This window comes from Vanacampus margaritifer, chromosome 5, assembly GCF_051991255.1.
Source record: "Vanacampus margaritifer isolate UIUO_Vmar chromosome 5, RoL_Vmar_1.0, whole genome shotgun sequence".
NCBI classification, from domain to species: domain Eukaryota; kingdom Metazoa; phylum Chordata; class Actinopteri; order Syngnathiformes; family Syngnathidae; genus Vanacampus; species Vanacampus margaritifer.
Genome location: NC_135436.1, coordinates 16105597 through 16128121, shown reverse-complemented (window position 1 = coordinate 16128121; position 22525 = coordinate 16105597). Strand labels below are relative to the sequence as shown.

Below are 22525 nucleotides of genomic sequence, written 5' to 3'. Positions count from 1 at the left end.
CTGAGAATTCACACACACACAAAAACATTTATATCTATATTGTGATTGTTAATTAAAATTAGCTTACTTTTACACATTTTATGATATAGATATATAGAGCATTTTCGCCCCACCAATATTGATGTTACTATGGATATTTGGCTTTTGGGTTGAGTTTTAGAATGAAACTAAAATGCACTACTGTACAATTTATAAGTGATCATGATTTGACCACCTGAGAACTTGTGTCCAACTGTACTGTCCAATGTTTCAGTATTGTATTTTTTATATATTTTTGCCCAATTTGCCATTCTGTAGGAACTCTCGTTTGTTTGGTGTAATTGTAATATTCACAATTACACCAAAACAAACAAAAACAATCATTTTGCTGTGTAAATTTCATTTCACTCCTGAGATGAGTAAAGTATCAATGTAATCTGTCTGTCTGTCTGTCCATCCATTTATCTGTTTAATATCTGCTGTAATTGAACCAGTTGATGTATTAGTCGATTAGTCAAACATCATTTGTGTAAATTTTGCCTTTCAGCTCCTTGTAAGACGTGCAAAGTACTGAAACCTTAAACAGTTGTACATGTGTATTCAAATATTCAGAGGTCAAATTAGGTTCACTTCTAAGTGGTTTTAGTCTAATTTTGAAAAGGAGGCGTTGTAATACTTTTTCAAGATAGTATAAGAATGCTGTGAGTCCGCTGAAATAACACACTGAGCGAGAGGAACTGCAGCCATTTGTCTGTAACTTGCTGTGTCCAGAATATTCTGTAAAATAAATCCTTCGAAGGTCCTGTTCACCGATCTCCAGTCTGTATTCAATGAATCAACATTCTCTCAACCCGAACAACAATGAACACGAGGAAAGACAAAGAGTGTCTATTCCAACAGTGGTTAAGTGATGTACTGTATATAATCAACCTGATCATTTGCAGGGTGGTACTTTTAATGGACTTTAATTGCTTACCAATTGAAGATCTAGAAGATGGTTTTTTTTTGTACAGTATGTAATTAAACATCTGCTTTTCTTTTGTCTGTCAACTAGTTGACCTGTGACACATTGAAGGCTTGGTAAAGACATAATTGGATGCTTAATGACAACTGTTTTCCCTGCACCCTTTTGTGTGATGTCATGAGATGATTGTCTTGCAAGCATTGTTCCAGTATTCTTTTGGGCCGGGTTTTGAATGTAGATTTTAAATATACCTAAATGGGAAACTAACCTGTTCTTGTTACATGATCCAAAACGTTCTGTATATATGCTAATGCTAACGCATGCCCTAAGTCAGTGGTTCGCAACCTTTTTTCACTGATACACCCCCTGTGGAATATTTTTTTCAGCCAAGAACCCCCTTTTGGAAATGAGAATATATAACTAAAAAAAAAGGAAATAATTTATAAATAAAGATTTGTGCACATTAAAATGATCACAATTAACTGACCTCTTTTGGGGTCATAGCAAAGATCTGTTCTCAAAGAGAGATCACTGACTTAATTTTAAATAAAGCTTTGAAATGATTGACAGATGCATAATAACAGTTTGGGTCGAACCATTCTGCTTTGGGGAGAATCTGTTTTTTTAGGACAATAAATGTAACATTCATTGCAAGCAATTCTATTCATTTAACATTTTAACAAGAGTTTTAGAGTCCGATTAAGATTAAGGTTAAGATTAGTTTCTCTGCTTTTATGGTCTCTATAGCACATTGTCTTATCTGAAAACACATGGAAGCACACGTGGGCCCCTGTTTCCCTCTGAGGTTAATTTTTAATGGATTTAAGAGTGACATGAAGTCAACCACTAGTTAAACTGTGATAGATAGAAACAGTTGTGTCACTGATGTTTTTTTTCTTGGTCCGCTGACTCTTTCAATACTTTGAATGAGTAGCAGAACTTCTCGATCATGGCTGGATTTCTTACATGGCTGTGGAGGTATAGGAATTATATTGTGGTAGTTGTCACACCTCTTCTACTGCTGCCTCTGCCTCTCGTCATCCCCACCTCGGTAAGAACAGCTCACATTTGGGATTGATGCTGATTTGTAGACCTTTGGAAATCCTCCACTGCTGTTGAATGTTCAGTCGCTGCACAATTCTTTGGGTGTTCACGCAAGCGTTAATGAGATGCAATGTAAGAGCTGTGTCGGAATAATAAGCATTATTTTCGTTAGTAGACCTTTGCGGTGATTTAATCATGCATTTGAGGTGATTTTGACCGATAAAACTTCAGTCCCACGATGATGGCAACTTGCGAGGTGTCAGGGTGTGAAATGGATGCTTTTGTAATCACTCTGGCTTTTGTACATGCAATTAAAAGTACACCAATTGGCTTCATTGACAACTTTTCTGTTAAATGTCAAAATGAATGTAATTAATATGTACTGCCTCAATGAAATAAATCACTCATCATAGGTAACATAGAACAAATCATTTGTGTAAATAAAATTTGAGTTCTGGTTCAAAATGTATGAACCGTCATAATTATGTTGCTGGCTTATTATTTCTCTGCTAACATACTTTTCACACTCCAATTTCTCAAGTAACATGTCCATTGCAGAAATGAATGAAATGTCTGGAGTTGTATGAGTTGAATCTTTTACCTTAATAACTGTGTTGCTGTGAAAATAATCAAAACATAATATTTCAATCACATTTTATTGTATCTTTATTGCATTTATGGGCTGTAATGTGTGTGTGTATCTATATAGATGCTAATATCCAGGAAGAAGCTCCCATCAGTGACCTTTCATTGTATAATTGTCAAGACTGATAATCCCTAATAAAACAATCATTCTCTTCATATCATCAATTCTACAATCATTCAAACATCGTCTGTTCAGTATTTGTCATTTATTCGAGATGAGTTTTAATGATATACAAAAAAATTAAGTACAATTCCAATGGTGAACACATTGGGGTTGGCAATAGACCACTGAATTATAAGTAATCAGCAGCATTTTTATTTCTAACGTGTTTTATATTTAATACAGAGCAGTGACAAAATTGGGAACTGAATGTGCTTTACTCTCTAGTTTCAGCCTGGAAACATGTTTATATCTATTAATGGTGCATTATATATTATAGGAGGCTAAATGTGGCTTTGTGATCATCCTGATGGCACTCTACTGGTGCACAGAGTGCATCCCCCTGGCTGCGACGGCCTTGCTTCCTGTCATTCTTTTCCCCATGATGAAGATCATGGAGTCAGATGAGGTATCTGCAACTGTGTAGTATGATCATTTGTGGGTCTTTACCCAAACAGGAAGTGGCTGACTACAGTAGTCATTAAAGATTCACTAACACGTGGACAACATGTCACTGTGGCCCAGGTGTGTATCCATTACCTGCAAGACACCAACATGCTCTTCATCGGTGGGATGCTGGTGGCTATTGCTGTGGAGCATTGGAACCTGCACAAGAGAATTGCCTTCCAGGTTCTGCTGTTTGTCGGTGTCAAACCTTCGCTGTAAGACTTCAAATCCTTCTTTTGCAGAAGCCGTTTTTCAAAATAACAGCCTAATGAATGTGTTTTTTTCAGGGTGTCAAAATTAGTGCCTAAACGTCATAATAATAAATATAATAATAATGCATATTGTTGGAGAGGCTAGTTTTGGACTGTATAGGTGCGGTTCAAATAGAGTATCTCTTTTCGCCCTCGGGGTGTCGGTGAGAACACAAAGCAACAGTGGAGCGAAGATGTGGATTGGCAGCTTTAATCCAGGAACATCAGCAAGAGGCGGTTACAGTAGTTGCACTTTATTGTACAGGCATACAGGCATGGGCTGCTATGATGCAGGCACTGTGGCTAACTATGGATGCTTGTAATCCTAAAGTCCGGTGTATGCATGGTCTGATCATCTATGTGTGTGTGGTTCAACGTGTGTGTGGTTCTGCAATAAACAGAAAAACAATACAGCGTATGAGTGTAAATACTTGACTCCTAATAAACACAAATACAGTATTGCATTACTTAACAGCACACATTGATTGGCCAAATAACTGGGCTGCAATATTACCAATTTTACATGAACTATGTTAGCTGTTGTTAGAAGACCATCTTTGTCTTCCGCGTGTTCGTTGTTGTTCGGGTAGAGAGAATGTTGATTTTCTGAATACAGACTGGAGATCGGTGAACAGGTCCTTCGAAGGATTTATTTTACAGAATATTCCGGTCACAAGCGAGCTTCCAGCAATGGTGGGAGCCTCTCGCAAGTGCGTCGTTACAGCGGACTCACAGCATTCTTATACTATCTTGAAAGGCAGTATTCCAAACCCCCACAAACCCCCAGGAAACAGCCCCCAGCCATGAGTTCAATACACATGACGACAGCCGGAAGTAGATAAGACTTACAGCATTTCATCCAATACACATTGACTTCAACCACAGACACTGGCCCATTAATGTGGAAACAGACGAGGTCCTTCAGACATGACGACACAAGCAGAAATTGCGACAGCACTTACAAAGACACATGCACAGATAAAAGTTCTACTGAGGAAATAAGTAAATTAAAACAGTTATAACTAAATCTGGGCAGAAGACCCTCAACACTGTGCACATGAATGGCTATAAACACACACAAAGTTGTACAACATTCTAAACATGAGCTAATTACTCAAAAGTATGACGTAAGTAACAAATCACAAAACATGATTGTGGCCGACTACGGCTGTGGACGTCGCGTAATGGCGCCGCGCAGTGAGAACATAATGTCCCAAACTGACGCCAGACATTACGTGCAAAGTGGGACAAAACATGCAAATAATCACACAAAACTTTAGTGAAGTTCTCTACTAATGTCTAACATGCAGAAGAGAACACATTTATGTAGTTAAATGGTGTTAAAGACACTTAATTAGTTACATAGCGAACTTCAAAGAGGTACTCAATGAGCTGCCAATCAAATCGGCGTAGGAAAAGAAAAATGCACTTAGCTGTCACCAATATCTTACAAATGCAATTATGCCATCTAGTGGCAGAAAAATGACCTCAAGATCGTTTTTTTATTGTACAGTTTTTTTTAACAGTTCTTTTACATTTTAACTCAATTTTATGAATTATTATGAAATTATGCAGATGCAGTACGTGAATGTATGTGATAGTTCTGTTACCTTGAAGTAGAATTATGCAAAAAGGGTAGACAGTATAAGATTTGGCTTCAGTCTACACCTTTTGGTCTTTGTTTTTATATGTATATTTCTTTTTTCTTTTCATTATTATTGGTTAACTAAACTAAAATAAATAATAAATAAAGTAAACTAAAAAAAATACTGTATCAATGACAAAAAGATGCAGCCATATTTCTATTAGTTTAATATTTCTCCAAGAGTATGAAAACTTTGAAAAACGTATTTTATTGTACATTTAGAATATATCTAAAATTTGCGATTAATCATGAGTTAACCATTGAAGTCATGCAATTAATCACGATTACAAATTGTAATCGCCTGACACCTCTAGTTTCTTTTCTTTCCAGCCTGATGATAGGCTTCATGGGCACCACGGCCTTCCTGTCCATGTGGATTAGTAACACGGCGTCCACGGCCATGATGCTGCCCATCGCCAATGCCGTGCTGCAGCAGCTTAATGACTCGGAGGCCAATGCTGAAGAACGAGCAAAAGAACTCCATGCTGCCAGAGTCGGCGTGGAAAATCAGGGCTTTGAGATGACTGAACCTCACGAAAGAAAGGAGGTCAAACAAAAGGACAACAGCATTAACATGGGTGAGTGTGTCATAATTTACTAAAGTGATTCATTGGTTGTTCATTTTCTTGTCTTCAGCTCTGCTTATGTCTTTACAAATCGAGATAATATGGACGTGACAGACATTGATGTTTCAAGTAGGTTTTTACTTTTTTTTTTTTTTTAACGAGATACAAATTATGGTGGGTGTTCCGTAGAGAAGCAGAGAAGTCTTCGAAGTGATTTTTTTGGGTGCAATTTCGCATGCTTTTTTTTTTTTTACAGTAATGTACCTATTATATAACATTTATGAAGGTTTGAACATTGAGAATATTTAAACAAGAGAGAAATATGAGAAAATGTAAATGCCTCAATGAGAAGTGCAGAAGCGTGTGGTGAGGGGTTTGGTTGGTTGAACTTGATTGGAGTATAAAAAGCGCTTCTCCGAGTGGCAGTGTCTCTCAGAAGCGAAGATTGGTAGAGAATCACTAATTCCTCCAATGTTGCGCAGAAAGATAGTGGAGAAATATCAGAAAGGTGCTTATCAGCAAAAAGGTTGAAGTAATCAGCATCTACAGTGCATAACATCATCCAAAGATTCAGAGAATCTGGAACAATCTTTGTGTGTAAGGGTCAAGGCCAAAAAATCATACTGGATGCCCATGATCTTCGGGCCCTTAAACGGCACAGCACCGCAAGCAGGAATTCTTACTGTAAGGGAAATCACAGAAAGGGATCAGCAATACTGGTACAGCAATACCAGAAAACATTGTGGGTGAACACAATCCACCGCGCCAGCTGGCGTTGCCAGATGAAACTTGACAGTACAAAGAAGAAGCCCTTTCTAAAGCAGACCAAGAAGCGCAGGCCAGGGCAGAGTGTGGCAAAGTGGAAACCTGTTTTGTGGTCAGACGAATCACGATTCCAAGTTCTTTGTGGAAAACTGGGGCGCTATATCATACTGACTAAAGAGGACAAGGACAACCCAAGTTGTTATCAGCACTCAGTTTATAAGCCTGCATCTGTGATGGTATAGGGTTGCATGAGTGTGTGTGGCATGGGCAGCTTCCACATCTGGAAAGGCATCGTCAATGCACAAAGGTATATTCAGATTGGAGAACAACATATGCTCCCATCCAGGCATCATCACTTTCAGAGAAGATCTTGCATTTCTCAAAACTATAATACCAGAACACATGCAGCACCAATTACAACATCATGGCTGCGTAGGAAAAGGATCCGGGTATGAAATGGCCAGCCCGCAGTCCACTTCTTTCACTTATAGAGCACATTTGGCGCATCATAAAGGGGAAGGTGCAACAGAGAAAGCCCAAGACAGTTGAACAGTTCGAGAGACGCGTGTTAGACTGAATGGGCCACCATTCCTATTTCTAAACTTGAGAAACTTGTCTCCTCGAACCCCAGACGTTTGCAGACTGTTGTCAGAAGAAGAGGGGATGCTTCACAGTGATGAAAATGGCTTTGTCCCAACTTTTTGGAGATTTGTTGACACCATGGAATTAAAAATCAACATAGTATTCCCTTAAAATTATGCATTTTCTCAGTTTCAACTTTTGACCTGTTCTATTCTGAATAAAATATAAAAAATTGGCACTTCCACATAATTGCATTCAGTTTTTATTCACAATTTGTATAGTGTCCCAACTTTTTTGGAATTGGGTTTGTACATCTTATTAGCCTCAAAGTTATTATAATTAGAAGTAGTAACAACTCAAAACAAAAAAACTAAATGAAGACAAAAACCCAACTGAAACTACTGAGATAAAAACTAACTATAATTATAGGAAAATGTCCTATGTTTTCATCTTTGCTAATTAATTTCATACATGACCTTTCAGGAAATATATTATCTCAGTATTACTGTGTTGCCGTACAGAAGAAAGATGGGAATTGTAGTTAACTAAATAATAAATAATAAATAATAAATAATAAATAATAAATAATAAATAATAAATAATAAATAATAAATAATAAATAATAAATAAAACAAACAGATATAACAATCCTGCTTGAAAAAAATAATTAAAACTAACTGAATATAAAAAAATAAAATAAAAAAATCAAAATAAAATTTTAACTACCTGTAATGAAAGATCCCAAACTATTATAACCCTGATTAACCCCTGTTCATTCAGTGATGATGACACAATATAATATCATCAAATATGCAAAGTACCAAATCCCTTGAATGTTCATAGTGGCTCATTTGGTTGCTAGATAGAAAGTTCCACCGAAAGTCTCATTTGTCTCCCTTCAGAGGGTCAAGCTTGGAGTCCAGAGATGGCGGATCAACATCAAAACAAGCGGGAGCAGAAGTACTTGAAGCTGACCAAAGGCATGAATCTGTGCGTGTGTTATGCTGCCAGCATTGGAGGGACAGCGACCCTCACGGGAACCAACGTCATCCTCCTGGGCCAGATTGATAAGTACGTGCTCGTATTATACGGCACACAAATTTGCTAAGCTCATTCTATCCATCCTGTCTGTATGTGTGTGTGTGTGTGTGTGGGGGGGAGGGGGGTGCTTACTTTTCAATGTTGATGCTTAATATTACTACAAAATGCTATTCCCTTAGAAATTCATTGTTGAGGTTTGGAGATACTGTCAGTTATGTCAAAGAAATATGAAAATCTAATAATAATAAAAAAACATGGTTAACAGATCACAGATTGCAACAATTTCAAGATGAGTAATATAAGAATGAGTGATCTGATTGGATGCTACCAATTTTTTCATGGTGGGCACTTCTGTTGGTTTCACCATCAGCTTTTTCGGCGAGTGCTTTATGACGCCAAGCCTCGTAAAAATACACGGAATGAGAAGGACGAAAACCTGCTTAAGTCGGTATTCAGTCGATGTATTTTTTCGAGGCGTTGTGTCATAAAGAATTCATCGAAAAGGTGGGCTTCCGTCAACGACAGGCCGACAGAGACACGGAAGTGACCACCTTTGCTGATCTGCATGACATCATAATTGGGGAGTGATTAGACGGGTTGCTCCTAGCGATGCTCCGTAAACAGTGATCATATCATATTAGCAGGTAACAATTAAGCTACCAGATATTGCCCTAACCCTAGCCACCAAATTCTAACCTTATACTCAACCCCTAAACCTTAACTGTAAAACCAACACCCCCCAAATCCTAACCCTAAATCCAACCCTCAAACCCTAACCCTAACCCGTACCCCAAAAACTCCCTGCCATAATGTGACGCACCGACCATTTGACAGACTGGACCAAGAGAGACCATTTTGATTATGATTGACACTATAAATTAGCAAAAAAATTACTCATTTGCTCCCAAAAACGTATAAATATGTTCTATTTTAAATATTACCATGCTCCCAAAGACATATTTATAAGTTTTTATGTTTTTTTATTTTATGCTGGAGCATACAGAAAACTTTGATGGAGCCTCTGAGCTGCAGAGAATGCTTGAAGCAATGGTAGTTATTACAAAAACGGCCATCAATCAGGGCCATGTTGCAAAAAGCTCTTTCCCCCACTCTTTTTTTTTTAGTAGGTTCCATGTTTTTATAATACTAGAACACAATATTCTGTGGGCCTTGCAAAATCAATCAAAATCCAGTAAAACAGTCGGGAGCGAAGGGGATTGCTTCAGTGAAAATGGCTGGGAGTGAATGAGTAACTTGAAATTTTCATTTCCTTTTGGAAAATTTGTTTGAAAATATGAACATGACTGTAGAGGTTTAATTGTATCTCAGTAAGCTCAGTAAGCTATTTCACTTTACATCCGACCATTGAATTAAGGGACAGCAGTGTAGCTCCGCATTAGAGCTAGCATACACAGCAAAGTGTAAATTTTACTCTAAACATTTGTTCTCACTCTAAAAATTTACACTTAGAAGAGAGTAACATATTCAGAGTAAATTTTATTCCAAGTATTTTTAGTGTGTACGAGAGAATTTGCTGATCCCATTAAAAAAACACAAGGGTTGGGGAACAAACGCACCACCTTAGCTTGGGAAACTGCCACTCTACCACCTGAGGTATGCCACTCTTACTGTATGTTTATATCCAAAAGGAGACCAAAAATGAAGTTTTTAGTCTCTTGAAGTTACGAAGATTCAAGCTGAGTAAGTGGAGGGAACATATACTGTACGTATGATCCTGGCAGAAAAATAATTAACACACAGGAGGAGTGGCATTGCTCAGGGAGTAGATTAGCTGTCTCCCTACCTGAAGCTGTGGGTTTGTTCCTCAACCCTTGAGTGACTTATTTTTTTCCCTAGTTTTTATTTTACTCTCTTCCAAGTGTAATTTTTTTCTCAGTTTAGAGTGGGACCAAAAAGACTGTGTTAAGAAGAAAAATTATTCTACAGAATTTACTGTGTACCTTGTTGGACCACTGTTATGATAGGCCTATATAACAAGAATTTTTGTATGCTTTAGGAATCAAAACTCGACTGCCATATAAGTGTTTTCTGTTTTGAAAAAGAGTTTAGGAAGTTTTTTGCGCCTACTATTATGATAATTTATTGACACCATTTTGCAGCTTCATTGTTGTCTATCTTCACCCACAGACTTTATCCAGAAAATGGTGGCATCCTCAATTTTGCAAGCTGGTTTGGCTTTGCATTCCCCAACATGATTATCATGCTGGCCTTAGCGTGTTTGTGGCTGCAGTTTATGTTTCTGGGCTTTAAGTAAGTCAAAGTCTCTCCGAATTTTAAAGGGAAGTCAACACCCCCCAAAAATCTTGACAATAATATGCAGCCCCACTAGTCTAAAAACGGTATTCTGGTTAATATTGTGTTAGTGGATAAGCAGCTAAATGCAGAAATTTTTATCAATATCAGACGGCGGCCATTTTGCCATTTGACATCACAGTTGCTCAGGTCTCAAGTAACAACAAATCACAGCTCAGCTTCAGAAAATAGGTGAGCTCGGATTGGTTGTTGCCTGAGCCCTGAGCAACTGTGATGTCATCTTCAGTTGACAGCAAGTGGCAAAATGGCCGCCCCCTGAGATTGATAAAAATGGCTGGATTTTGCTGCATAACTCATATTCCACAAACGTAATATTAATCAGAATGTCCTGTTTCGACTAGTGAGGTCACATATAACATATTATTTTCAAGAAATGTTTATGGTTGACTTCCCTTTTAACAGCCAACCCCCTTTACAAGTATTTTATTGTGTTTTTGCAGTCTGAAAGAATCATTTGGATGCGGTGAAAAGAGCGCAGGTGACAAAGAGGCCTACCAGGTAATCAAAGATGAGTACAAAAAGTTGGGCAAGATGAGCTTCGCTGAGGCCTGTGTGCTGATAATCTTCACGCTGCTGGTTCTTCTGTGGTTTACCAGGGAGCCTGGCTTCATACCAGGCTGGGCCACTGTTCTCTTCAACCAAAATAAAAAGTGAGTATGACCAGGAATAGTAACAGTGACAGAAATAGTTTCGGTCTAGAGTAGAGTAGGAGTCAAGTGAGCATAATATAACCCATTGGCTGTATTTTTAATATTGATATTTGATACATGTGTTTACTCATCAGGTATGTCACAGATGGCACTGTGGCCATTTTAATGTCAGCGCTGTTCTTCTGCATCCCCTCCAAATTTCCCAGATGTGGCAGGACGTCTGAGGACGGTAGGCAAGCTTTTCAGCACTTGTCTGCTGTGCGCAAGCAGAGAGTACGCTAACAAAATCTTAGTAGTTCACAATTGTGCTTATGTGTTCAAAGGACACTAACACATAAAGATAATGTCTGTACGTTTTAGGGCTTGTTAAAAGCAACATAGCCGATTCTGTGTTTTTAAATGACTGTTATCAGATCTCCTTCCGGACTTGCAATCTGATATCTTCAAGGTCAAGTTTGGACAAACTACTGTACATGCTAAACTTTAAAGCAAAATGTGTGTATGAATAATTTTCTCTTTTTGGCCAACTCAAATTGAGCGTATTTCGTGCCTAATCTACAGGCACTTTTAAGAGGCAGACTTTGAGGTGTTTACTTTGTGGAAAACGTCCATGAATTGTCAACATATGTCTTTTACTACTTTATGACCTTTTACGTTCTCTTGAAGGTGTGTTTTTATGATCTTTGCATGTTGTGTGTGAAAGCTTTTACCATAGCTGTGGTTGATCACATCTAAACTTTTCCAACTAATTTCTCGTCTTTGCTCAAATAGATGGCCCCGCTGATGTTGCACCTCCTCTGCTTACTTGGGACACTGTCCATAAAAAGATGCCTTGGAACATACTTTTGCTCCTGGGAGGAGGATTTGCTTTAGCCCACGGTAGTGAGGTAAGCTCACACCACATTTTCCCGACGAAATTGTTTCCGGCAAATATTTGGACACAGCTTTGTATTCTTCCCACTCGGTGAAGGTGTCGGGGCTGTCCAAGTGGTTGGGAGAAAGTCTCATACCGCTGCAGAGCATCCCTCCTTTTGCTATCTGCATCCTGCTGTGTCTAATGGTGGCCATGTTCACGGAATGCTCCAGCAACACCGCCACCGCCAGTTTGTTTCTGCCAATACTCGGCGCAATGGTGAGAACCAACACTCAGTTCTGTCAATCCTTTTACTCCCACCATGACCACCATCTCGTGATGAGGAAATGAAGCTTCATGAACCACTTGCGATTTTTTTCACTCCTCTAGGTGCTGTTCTTGGAAATGTAATCAATTTCCAAAGGTGGTCTAGAGGCACCAAATTTTATGCACTACTATATAGCTAACCAGCTACAATATATCATTCTATGGGCACAACCCAACAGAGATACTAACTGTTGACTGGAACTAGAACAGAAGGATTGTAATAACCTCAGACTTCTAGATTTACTCTTTATCACAACATCGATTAAGCGACATAATTGTTTTAAAAACCCAATGATTTCCGCCACCCTGACTGCCTGGTGGAAGGCACTAGAAATTACAAAAGCCCAAGTGGAGCCCTGTGGGCTTTCTCCCCTATGGCATAACCCCGACTTTCAACTTAACAACCAATCGTTTTATTTAGGTGTGTGGTAGCAGACAGGAATTACACATCTCCACCATCTCTTCTCAGATAATATGTTTATATCATATACATCCTTGCTCCAAAAATATAAAATAAAAAACGGAATTTTTTTTACATTATCTACAAGTTAAAAATATGATAAAGCAACAAATTCCAACACTTCGGGGCACGCTCCAACCGCCTGTTTTAGCTAAAGATATTACCAAGCTTTCTCCGACAACAACAAAAAACCTCTAAAAAATATATAAGTTACTTTCGTATACTGATAAAATGTCTCTACCCATCTCGAAATGGGAGACAGACTTGTCTATAGCTCTGGAATCTGACTTTTGGATTCAAGTTTGTGAAAACGTATTTTAAAATGACAAAACACACAAATTTACAACTTATCCAATATAAAATTATTCATAGAACATACATTACTCAATATATGATGAAGAAAATGGGACTCTCAGACTCCGACATTTGTCTCCAGTGCTTACAAAACACTACAGACACTTATTTTTATGCTTTATGGTTATGCACTCCGGTTATGTATTTCTGGACTAAAGTCTTAGAAAAACTTTCCGCTATCTTGGACTGTAGGATACCTTTATCTCCAAACTTGTGTTTGCTAGGTGACCTAACAACAACTGACTTACCACATAAACAATTTCAATCTACACTTATAGCCCTTACTATCACAAAAAAAACAATTCTTGTTAACTGGAAAAATAAACAAACTCTGAATATCAACCAATGGTCTAACCTCCTCATAAATCACATTTTAATGGAAAAAATATCTGCCTCAAATAAAAACCAAATATCAAAATTTATAGAAACATGGTCTACGTATATAGAATATTTTAACCTAAATCTGGTTACTTAATTCTGCCTGTTAGCGAGAGCCACTACATCGCGATAACTTACATTGATGTTTCTGTATTTGGCAATTTGTAACTAATGGTTGTGTTTTTATAATCAGGAACCCAGTTGCTGCCAACAGGATCGAGCAGATTCACCTCCAATGGGCACTAAGGGTTAATAATCGGATTCACTGCATGCCAGTGGGTTAATTCTATAGGTGCTGTCCCCCCCTGGCTGGCCGTGGGCGGGTCTGCCCCTCTGTTGGCTGCTGGGTGGCGGCTGCATCTTGGCCGTTCCCTGGGTCTCTTGGGGGTGCTGCGTTGCGGGGCTCTCCCTGGTGTCCGGGGCGGCGCCCGTCCTCCGCCTCCCTGTCCCTTCTCCCTCGTCACTCTTCCTCCTCCTCTCCCCCTCTCTCTGCGGCCCTGCCGCTGCCCCTTGCCCTTCTTGTCGTCTTCACAACAAATTTCATTATCGATATAAAGTTATAACACTACAACTTTTTGGTCACATTTCTTCACTTTAATTAAAAAATTGTGAAAAAAGGAAAACAAACATTTGACCTCTAAAGTGAACGTCGTGTCAAAAATTATCTTTACAATATGTGTGGCACCATTAGTCTACGCGCGGTATTCTGAGTAATATTGATTAATATTGTGTTGATGGAATATGAATAAAGCTGCAAAATCCACACTTTTATCCATCTCAGGAGGCGGCCATTTTGTCCCTTGCTGTTGACTGAAAATGACATTATGGTGTCTATGGGCTCAAGTCACGACCGATCACAGCTCACCTGTTTTCTAAATTTGGTCATGTGACGTCAGCAAGCTGAGCCACAATTGGTTGTTACCTGAGGCCTGAGTACTTATAGTGACATGCACACAGGCCACTGATTGGCAAAATTCATTTCTCGTCACTTGATGCTTATTGGATTCAGTCTAATACATTTTTACCCACTTCCGTTTTGGAGCACCAGCTTCTGGATAGGCACCATGGAAGTGAAACAACCGACAGCGATTTTGCTGGTTACCTTCTTGATTTCTTTCCCTCATCGCTGTGGTCCATGGATACCACTGATGTTGGTCTCTGTAACGTCTCACCTGTTGTGTTTTAGATGAAACCAGGACAACTATATGTTCCCCAATACTCTGTAAAAGAGGTTGGGATGATTGGCATTTCGGAAACAATTGACGGTTTGCTCAAAGCAGGAGTGTTGTGTGAAATTTCCGGCTCTGATTATAACACGCCTATTTTACCCGTTGAGAAGAAAGATTCTGGAAAGTTTCGCATGGTCCATGACCTGCGAGCGATTAATGCGGCCGTCTTAACTCCTACTTTGTTTGTCCCAAACCCTCACTCGGCATTGTCCCAAATTGCATCAACCCACACTCATTTCACTTGCATTGACCTGGCTAATGCTTTATTTTGCATTCCACTTCACCCTTCAATGAAGCAATTTTTTGCTTTCACTTGGAATGGTGTTTGCTACTCCTACAATCGCCTGCCTCAAGGCTTTGTCCTTTCACCTGGACTCTTCAACGACTGTCTTGGCCAGTTGCTGTCTCCACTTGAACTACCCCCTGTTGTTCTCCTGGTGCAGCATGTGGATGACCTCTTGCTGGCAGCTCCATCTGAAACTTCTTGTCTTGAAGCCACCAGGTCTTTGCTCTTCATCTCCTTGAAACAGCATCTTTCTACTGCTGCAGCTCTTGCGATTCATGATTACAGTCGCATGTTCTATCTGGATGTTTCTGAAAAAACCCCAGCAGTGTTTCTGCTGTTCTTTATCAGAAGGGGGAGATAGGAAATGATTCGGCAGACCAAGCGGCAAAGGAAGCGGTGGGCTACAGCCCAACATTACAATTGATGGTGAGCGAAAGTGAATTAGGAGAAGGACAAGAAGTAACCACAGAAACAGCTAAGTTGTGGCAGGAAAAAGCAAGTCCAGAAGAAAAGAGTGTGTGGATGTCCAAAGGGGGACAAAAAGATGAATCAGGTATATGGTGAAAAGAAGGTAAATGTATTCCATCTCAGAAACAACTGAAAAGTCTAATTTTTTAAGCCCATGGAAAAATGCCATGTAAGGGGTGGATGAAACACTGAAACGACTTCACACCCGATGGCATCCTTTCATGAGACAAATTGTTAAAAGTGAACTGCAGGACTGCAGTGTTTGCAGCTGGTATAACAGTTTGCCTACATCTAAACCTCCCCATGGGCACTCACGATCCGGCCGGACGTGACTGCTCCTGGTCAGGTGGTTTCGATGGATTTCACTGACATGATAAAACCAGTGTCAGGATACAGATATTTGCTGGTAATAGTGGATTCCTTTTCAGGATGGCCAGAGGCATATCCCTGCAAATCTGAAACAGCACATATCGTGGTAAAACATCTGATTAATCATGGGTTTCCTACAAAAATTTGATCAGACAATGGAACCCATTTCAAAAACAAATATCTACAAGCAGTAGAAAAAACATTGGGGCTAAAACACACATTTGGTTCAGTGTATCATCCCCAATCCCAAGGACAGGTTGAGCGAATGAATAGTGTTGGAAGAAGGATTCTTTGTTGTCCCGTGTTCATGATGTTGATTATCAAAACAGACAATGAGATCGGTGAATTCAGGTTTTTCCTTAAGGATTTATTATCACAAGCTTGTGGACAGAGAGGACACATTTGCTTTGCCCCCATCAAATGGTTCAGGAATGTGTGAAAAGAGAAATCCACCCCTCACATCATTTGAATTCTCACACAGAACTATACTAAGTAAATCAAATCCATTATGTCCAATTCTAAATAGTTATAACTAAATCAAAACAGTTATAATTAAATTGAAACAAAGATGCACTTCACTAGAAATATTAAAGAAAAATTGGCTAAAGCACTGGCCTCATCAAATTTGAATTGGCTACAAGCTCTTCCTGTTGCGTTAATGAATGTGCGAATGTTACTTAACTCAGCCAAAGGCTCACACCATCAGACCTTTTCCGGCTCCAACATCTCCATTGGAAGAGACGCACGTTCCAGGACCTCCAGAACTCAAACAACTAACATTTACTAACAAAAGAAAAACAACCAGATGCGCCTTCAGAAATAAATGATTGTGAATATGTATGGTTGAAAGTGATTAAACAAAAATGGCCTGCGCCCAGGTAGACTGGACCCCACAAGGTGACGGAGAGGACATCTTCTGCAGTTCGCCTGCACGGAAAAGGTGATACGTGGTATCACATCTCCTCCACCCGACCGGCAAGGACACCGGCTGAAGCCATTGTCCCTGCACCAGGCAATCACCCAACAACAACCGAGAAGCAATTCAACAAAGGTTGAGTTCACAGTATACGGGCAGAATAATCTCGGTGACTCATCCTGGGACCAGGCAGTCTAACCTAATGACCTGAAAAAGCTGACAGCGCCCTCCAACAGCAACCCAAGAACATCATCTCATCCGACGAAGAGGACGAAGATCCCGCTGGGATTTTTCTCTGAAATGCTTATCTGCTTGTGTCGGACTCTTTTGAGTCCGAAAGAGGGATTGAAGAGGGTCTTCTGCCCAGATTTAGTCATAACTGTTTTAATTTATTTATTTCCTCAGTAGAACTTTTATATGTGGATGTGTCTTTGTGAGTGATGTCGCAATTTCTGCCAAGTGTCTGTAATCAATGATGTTTTTAAAGTCTTATCGTCAAGACTGGGACCTCATCAATTTCCACAACAATGGGCCATTGTCTGAAGTGTCTGTAATCAATGACGTTTTTAAAGTCTTATCGTCATGACTGTGACCTCATCAATTTCCACAACAATGGGCCATTGTCTGTGGTTGAAGTGTCTGTAATCAATGATGTTTTTAAAGTCTTATCTCATTGGTGGGGGCGTTGTGGTACCACCCTTCAAGATAGTATAAAAAGGTTGTAAGTGTCTGTAATCGGGGCACTTGCGAGAGGCTGCCACCATTGCTGGGAGCTCGCTTGTGCCCAGAATATTCTGTAGAAATAAAACCTTCGAAGGAACTGTTCACCGATCTCCAGCCTGCATTCGGATAACCAACATTCTTACTACCCGAAAGAAAACAAACACGCGGAAGAAAAAGATTAATTTCTTCAACAGTTCTAATCACATTTGAACATCTCCCATGAAACTGTTTTCTGTCGTTTCCCTTAGGCCACTGCCATTAAGATCCACCCACTGTACGTGATGTTTCCCGGCACTATTGCTGCTTCCCTGGCTTTCATGCTGCCTGTGGCCACGCCCTCCAATGCCATCGCCTTTTCCTACGGCAACCTTAAAGTCATGGACATGGTGAGGCCTTCCTGCAATGTCAAGTCTCAGTGTGTGGTGCTGGTTCGCTTTGGATCCAGAGATCTGAAATCCAATTTGGGACATAAGACGCTTATATTAATCCTATGTCTGATCAGATCAAATAAATTATTTGTATAAACAAAAACCTCAAAAATACATACTACACTGGAATCCGTGTGTATAAACTTTATACACTTTAAAAGCTAAACCATGGCATTGCTTGTGTTTTCAGGCCAAGGCTGGATTCATCCTGAACTTCCTTGGAGTCCTCACCATCAACATTGGCATTAACACGTGGGGGGTGGCCATGTTCGATCTGAACACCTTCCCCAGTTGGGCAAATGTTACTAAAACCCCTTGAATTTAATGTCAGGAAAATAACTCTTCTTTGGATGATCAAACTCCACTCAGTACTTATTGAACATTTAGGCCTATTACGGCCAAATTGTTGTGAACGCTGGACTCCTTTTTGTAATATTTTCAAATAATTGAGCACAATACAGTGGAAGAAATGTGTAGTTGGTCACGTCGGTTACAACTTAATGCTACTTCAGTTGTATTGTAAATCAAATTTTACGCACAAGCTCGCACAGTTTTGCTGTTATATATTTCCAGCTCACTACAATAAACATTCCTGCATAATCTAATAGGATCCAATGCAAGAGCTGTAGCAACAAATCTGCCTTTACAAAAAAAGATAATACACCACCGCCATGAAGTTTTTATGATGCTAACCTCAATTTTAACGGTATTACTTTATAAAGTGTCCAAAAAGTGTGCATTATTTCTCATTTTGCTGTTGTCCGAATGATTTAATTGTAAACACCATAAAAGTCAAGATTTTATTCATTCACTGTATATTTTATTATTATATTGGGAAGCAAGTGAAGTGTTTTTGTTATACATACTGCGGTTACATGTAAGCTGATGTTTCATATGCATGGGCCTGACCTTGACCTTATGGAATTCGACAAACTAAATGTGATTTTTGAAAATGTGTGCTGCTAGTTACTTTAAAGTTGATTGTAATCTCTTTTTTTCATGTGAGTTATGTTCAGCTTCCAAGGCAATAAATAATGTACAGTATGTGTAAGAGAAATCCCCACAGGTTGTATCAAGGAATAATGCAAGGACTGCTTTGAAATTCTTTCATTTTAATTTATTAAACACACTGAAATTTAGCAAGCAAGCAATATATTGTTTATATTTTCTAGTGAATTTATAGCAGTTTCCAAGATTTTGGGGTGGCCTTGGCCCTGTATCCCACTAGACTAGATCCGCCCCTGCACTCAATAGCGACCAACACTCACAACCAAAACAAAAGCTAACTATAGCAAAGTGACCATTTTTAAAACAGTTACTTGAGAATTATTAATGTTCATAATTATCTTTATTCACCACATTGTTTTGAGGAAAAAATGTGTGTGATTTTTTTTGTGGTCATAAATGGTTCAATAGAATCTAAGCTTGAAAGTGTTAAGAACTAATTTTTACACTCCTAAAACAGCCGGGTCAAATGTAACCCAATCATGGATAAAAAAAATAGACCGATCCACTTTATGGGTCAATTTGACCCAACTTTCTGGGTTATTTTATACAAAAAATTTTGACCCAAAGGAAGGATCTGACCAATATTTATAAGTTGTTCTACACTAAAAGACCCATTTCTTGACTCAAAGTTGGGTCCAATTGTACCAAGTAGAGGATTGGTCCATTTTTGACCCATAATTGGGTTATTTTTGACCCAGCTGTTTTTAGAGTGTACTAGTGGCTCTCAATTTTTCAACACCCTACCTTCTCAATCTGCCCACCTCCAGCATTAAAAAAAAAAAAAAGCCTTGTGGGCATATGTAATTGTTAGTACATGCCATGGGAAGCTGAAAAGTGGATGGCGGGTCATAAATGGCCCACAAACCGCAGATTGGACACCACTGGTCTACAGTATCAGTGAAGACAATAAGACTTTCAGCAACACTCGCACACTACTCCCTAACAGAATGACACAGCATGAACCTGGAAAAAAAAACAGCACATAAAGACACATAGTGAAAGACATTACAACATAACTCTAAGATTTGCACATGGGTGTACTTGTACTGTATATGACTGTTCAAACATTGGTACTAGCTGTTTTTTCCGCATTTGTTTTGTTATGTGTGGGAAATACAAAGCACGGCAAAGTGCTACTTGTCACTGTCCGTGCGTGATCTAATGTCGAGTGTATCGCATGTCCCAGTCACACAAGGAGGAAGAGAAGCTTGTGAAGGATATTATAACATTTTTAATACCTAATTTCATATATCAACTATTGTTGCACATTATGAACATTTTAATTCTTCATTTTAAGTTTGTCAAAGTGTCTTGTGTCCTGAGCAGGGCACATGATGTTGACCTCGTATGCTCTGGCCTTAAGCTGGGACCATATTATTTAGTCTAAAAAAGTTCCTTCTCCACACTTTGTACGAAAACATATTTTCGCCCTTGATTTTGCTATACACTGATTGGTCCAGAATTTCTTGTTTTTATTTTGTACACGTACATTGTGGTCTTGAACAGAACTTGCTTTGCTTTTCCATTAGTCACGGTCATTGGTGCTTTTGGGTCAAATGATAAGTGAGATTTTGTTATGGAGAAGAATACGAAAAGTACCTTGAAAATATACATATTTTGGCTAGAGACGAACACAGCTGCAACTGCACTAAGAGTTCTATTGTTTGACATGTCCTTCAACTGTATAACACATTTGCTCATTCATGAAGGGAGAGATATTCTGCTTGGAGACTGAATTGTAATAAAAGGCTGGCCCTTCGAAAGGAGGGTGTGCATTGTTGATCAAAACCTGTCGGAGTTTGATTCAATGGTGTAACAGGAGATCTCCTCTAAGAATTATCCTGCGCAGGAAACTCTGTTCATTTCTCATCTCACCAGTTGGTTTATTGGACACGCAAAAAGTTATGGATTAACTACATCCCTCAGTTGGTGATTTAAATATACCTTCTTCAGTTGGTGACCCTCCGACGGCAAGGCGTTTGGCGGTTGTTGCGTTCGCGGACGGTTTGAATTCCTGGCGCCATATTAATTGAGGTAAGTGGAGATCTTATCCACGTTTGAGGAATTCTTTCTGTCTAGGAGCGCTCCGGCCGCCATGCGTTCTTGTAAGATAACCAAATCAAGGGTGAGATTTGTGTGAGCAGAGGTAGAAGTTTAAGTTGTTTGATTATGGAGTCCTACGGTATTTGAAGTATACATATTTGTGGTGCACATTGAATTGAATAGCGATCGCTTGTAAGTCAGTCTGGGAAACATTTTGTCTTTACAATTTTGTTTTTACAGATGATAGATACGTAGATAATTGATTTGAAGTCTGTGTATATGAGGTTAAGATTAAGATTAAGTTGTTGAAGTTGAGAGTAAATCAGCTGGGGAAACATTATTGTTGTAACCAAGCGTTAGATGTGTGGGCATTGGTTTTACGTCCATACATATTTAAGTTGAGAGAAGTCGGCTCAAAAAGCATCTTTGTCTTGATCCCTGCCTGATGCGCGGGAGAATTACGAGACAAACACTTTGTTTTTATGAGCAATAGATTCTTGGGTAATTAGATAACAAGATCCTTGAATAAGTGTTGCCGATTAAAGCTGCGGGAGGATCGACTGCTTCATTTTCTAGGGACAAAAGACTCAACTTATAAGAAGTCAGATTGACATAAAACGGATTTAATATGCCGTTTTAAGATTAATCGATAGGTCTATGAATAATTGGATATTGACATTTTTAGACAAGATATAAGATGTATTGACTCAACTCGTGTAAGTCGGGCTGACTAAAGCATATTTGATACGACGCTTTAGATCAAGTCAATAGGTCTATTGAATATTCGTGATTAAAATTCAAAGACAAGAAACTGTTGAAGCTGGGGTAGCGCAGTTGACATCCGGATATTTATGTGTTGATATGTCGTACAAAACGACATGTCTTGTCTGTCCGTTGTGTGTGTATGCCGTCTGATCGGTGAAGAAACTCTAACGTCACGGTAAAATCTTAAAGGGACCGCGATGAAATATTGTGTTAATTTTGTCAATAATTACGACGACAATATATTTAGAAATATAATATAATAAGCTATAAAATACGGGCAATAATTAATAGAAAGAAAACACTGTTTGAGAACTACAAAAATGGTTGTCATGAGGCGACAGGGAGTTGCGAGCACATGCGCAGTTGCGATCGGAGAAATGCCCAGTCCGTGGTTTGAAAAACTGATAAAATGGATATACGATTGCGGTGGAATAAATCTTATGGCGCCGTTATAAGCTACAGTAAATTAATTTTATTGATGGGGGACGTTGAGGCTTGCGCCGCGGGCGTTCGACGTAAAAATACGAGATAATAGAACACGTTTACGAGTGGAATAAAAACGACACATAATCGTGTAATTTTGGATAAGATAACAAATAATGCTAGAATACTAAATTTAGGTATTTTTGTGAAGTTATAACCATTTATATAACGTTAAATAATGACTAAAAATGTTGGGACTACGGTACGCTTTTATTCTGAAGGACTAAATGATTTGACCTGATATCACTTCCGCTAGTCGGAATTAAAGCTTCCGGATTAAACATACCGTTTAAATAATGACTTAAAATGTAATTAATATTGAACGACGGGACTTGATTATATTGTGAAAAAGGTTAGTTTAT

The 22525-nt window shown here is 39.0% G+C and overlaps 1 protein-coding gene across 1 annotated transcript; it reads left to right on the top strand.

The window, feature by feature from the left end:
* The first annotated feature begins 1821 nt into the window (after nt 1–1821).
* On the top strand, nt 1822–18821 carry LOC144052119 (solute carrier family 13 member 2-like). Its single transcript, XM_077565954.1, has 12 exons — nt 1822–1994; nt 3073–3201; nt 3318–3454; nt 5466–5713; nt 7951–8119; nt 10238–10360; nt 10864–11073; nt 11208–11302; nt 11845–11960; nt 12044–12205; nt 17685–17822; nt 18055–18821. The coding sequence occupies exons 1-12, from the start codon at nt 1893–1895 to the stop codon at nt 18181–18183; spliced, it is 1758 nt and encodes a 585-aa protein (XP_077422080.1). The 5' UTR covers nt 1822–1892; the 3' UTR covers nt 18184–18821.
* The last annotated feature ends 3704 nt before the right edge of the window (nt 18822–22525 follow it).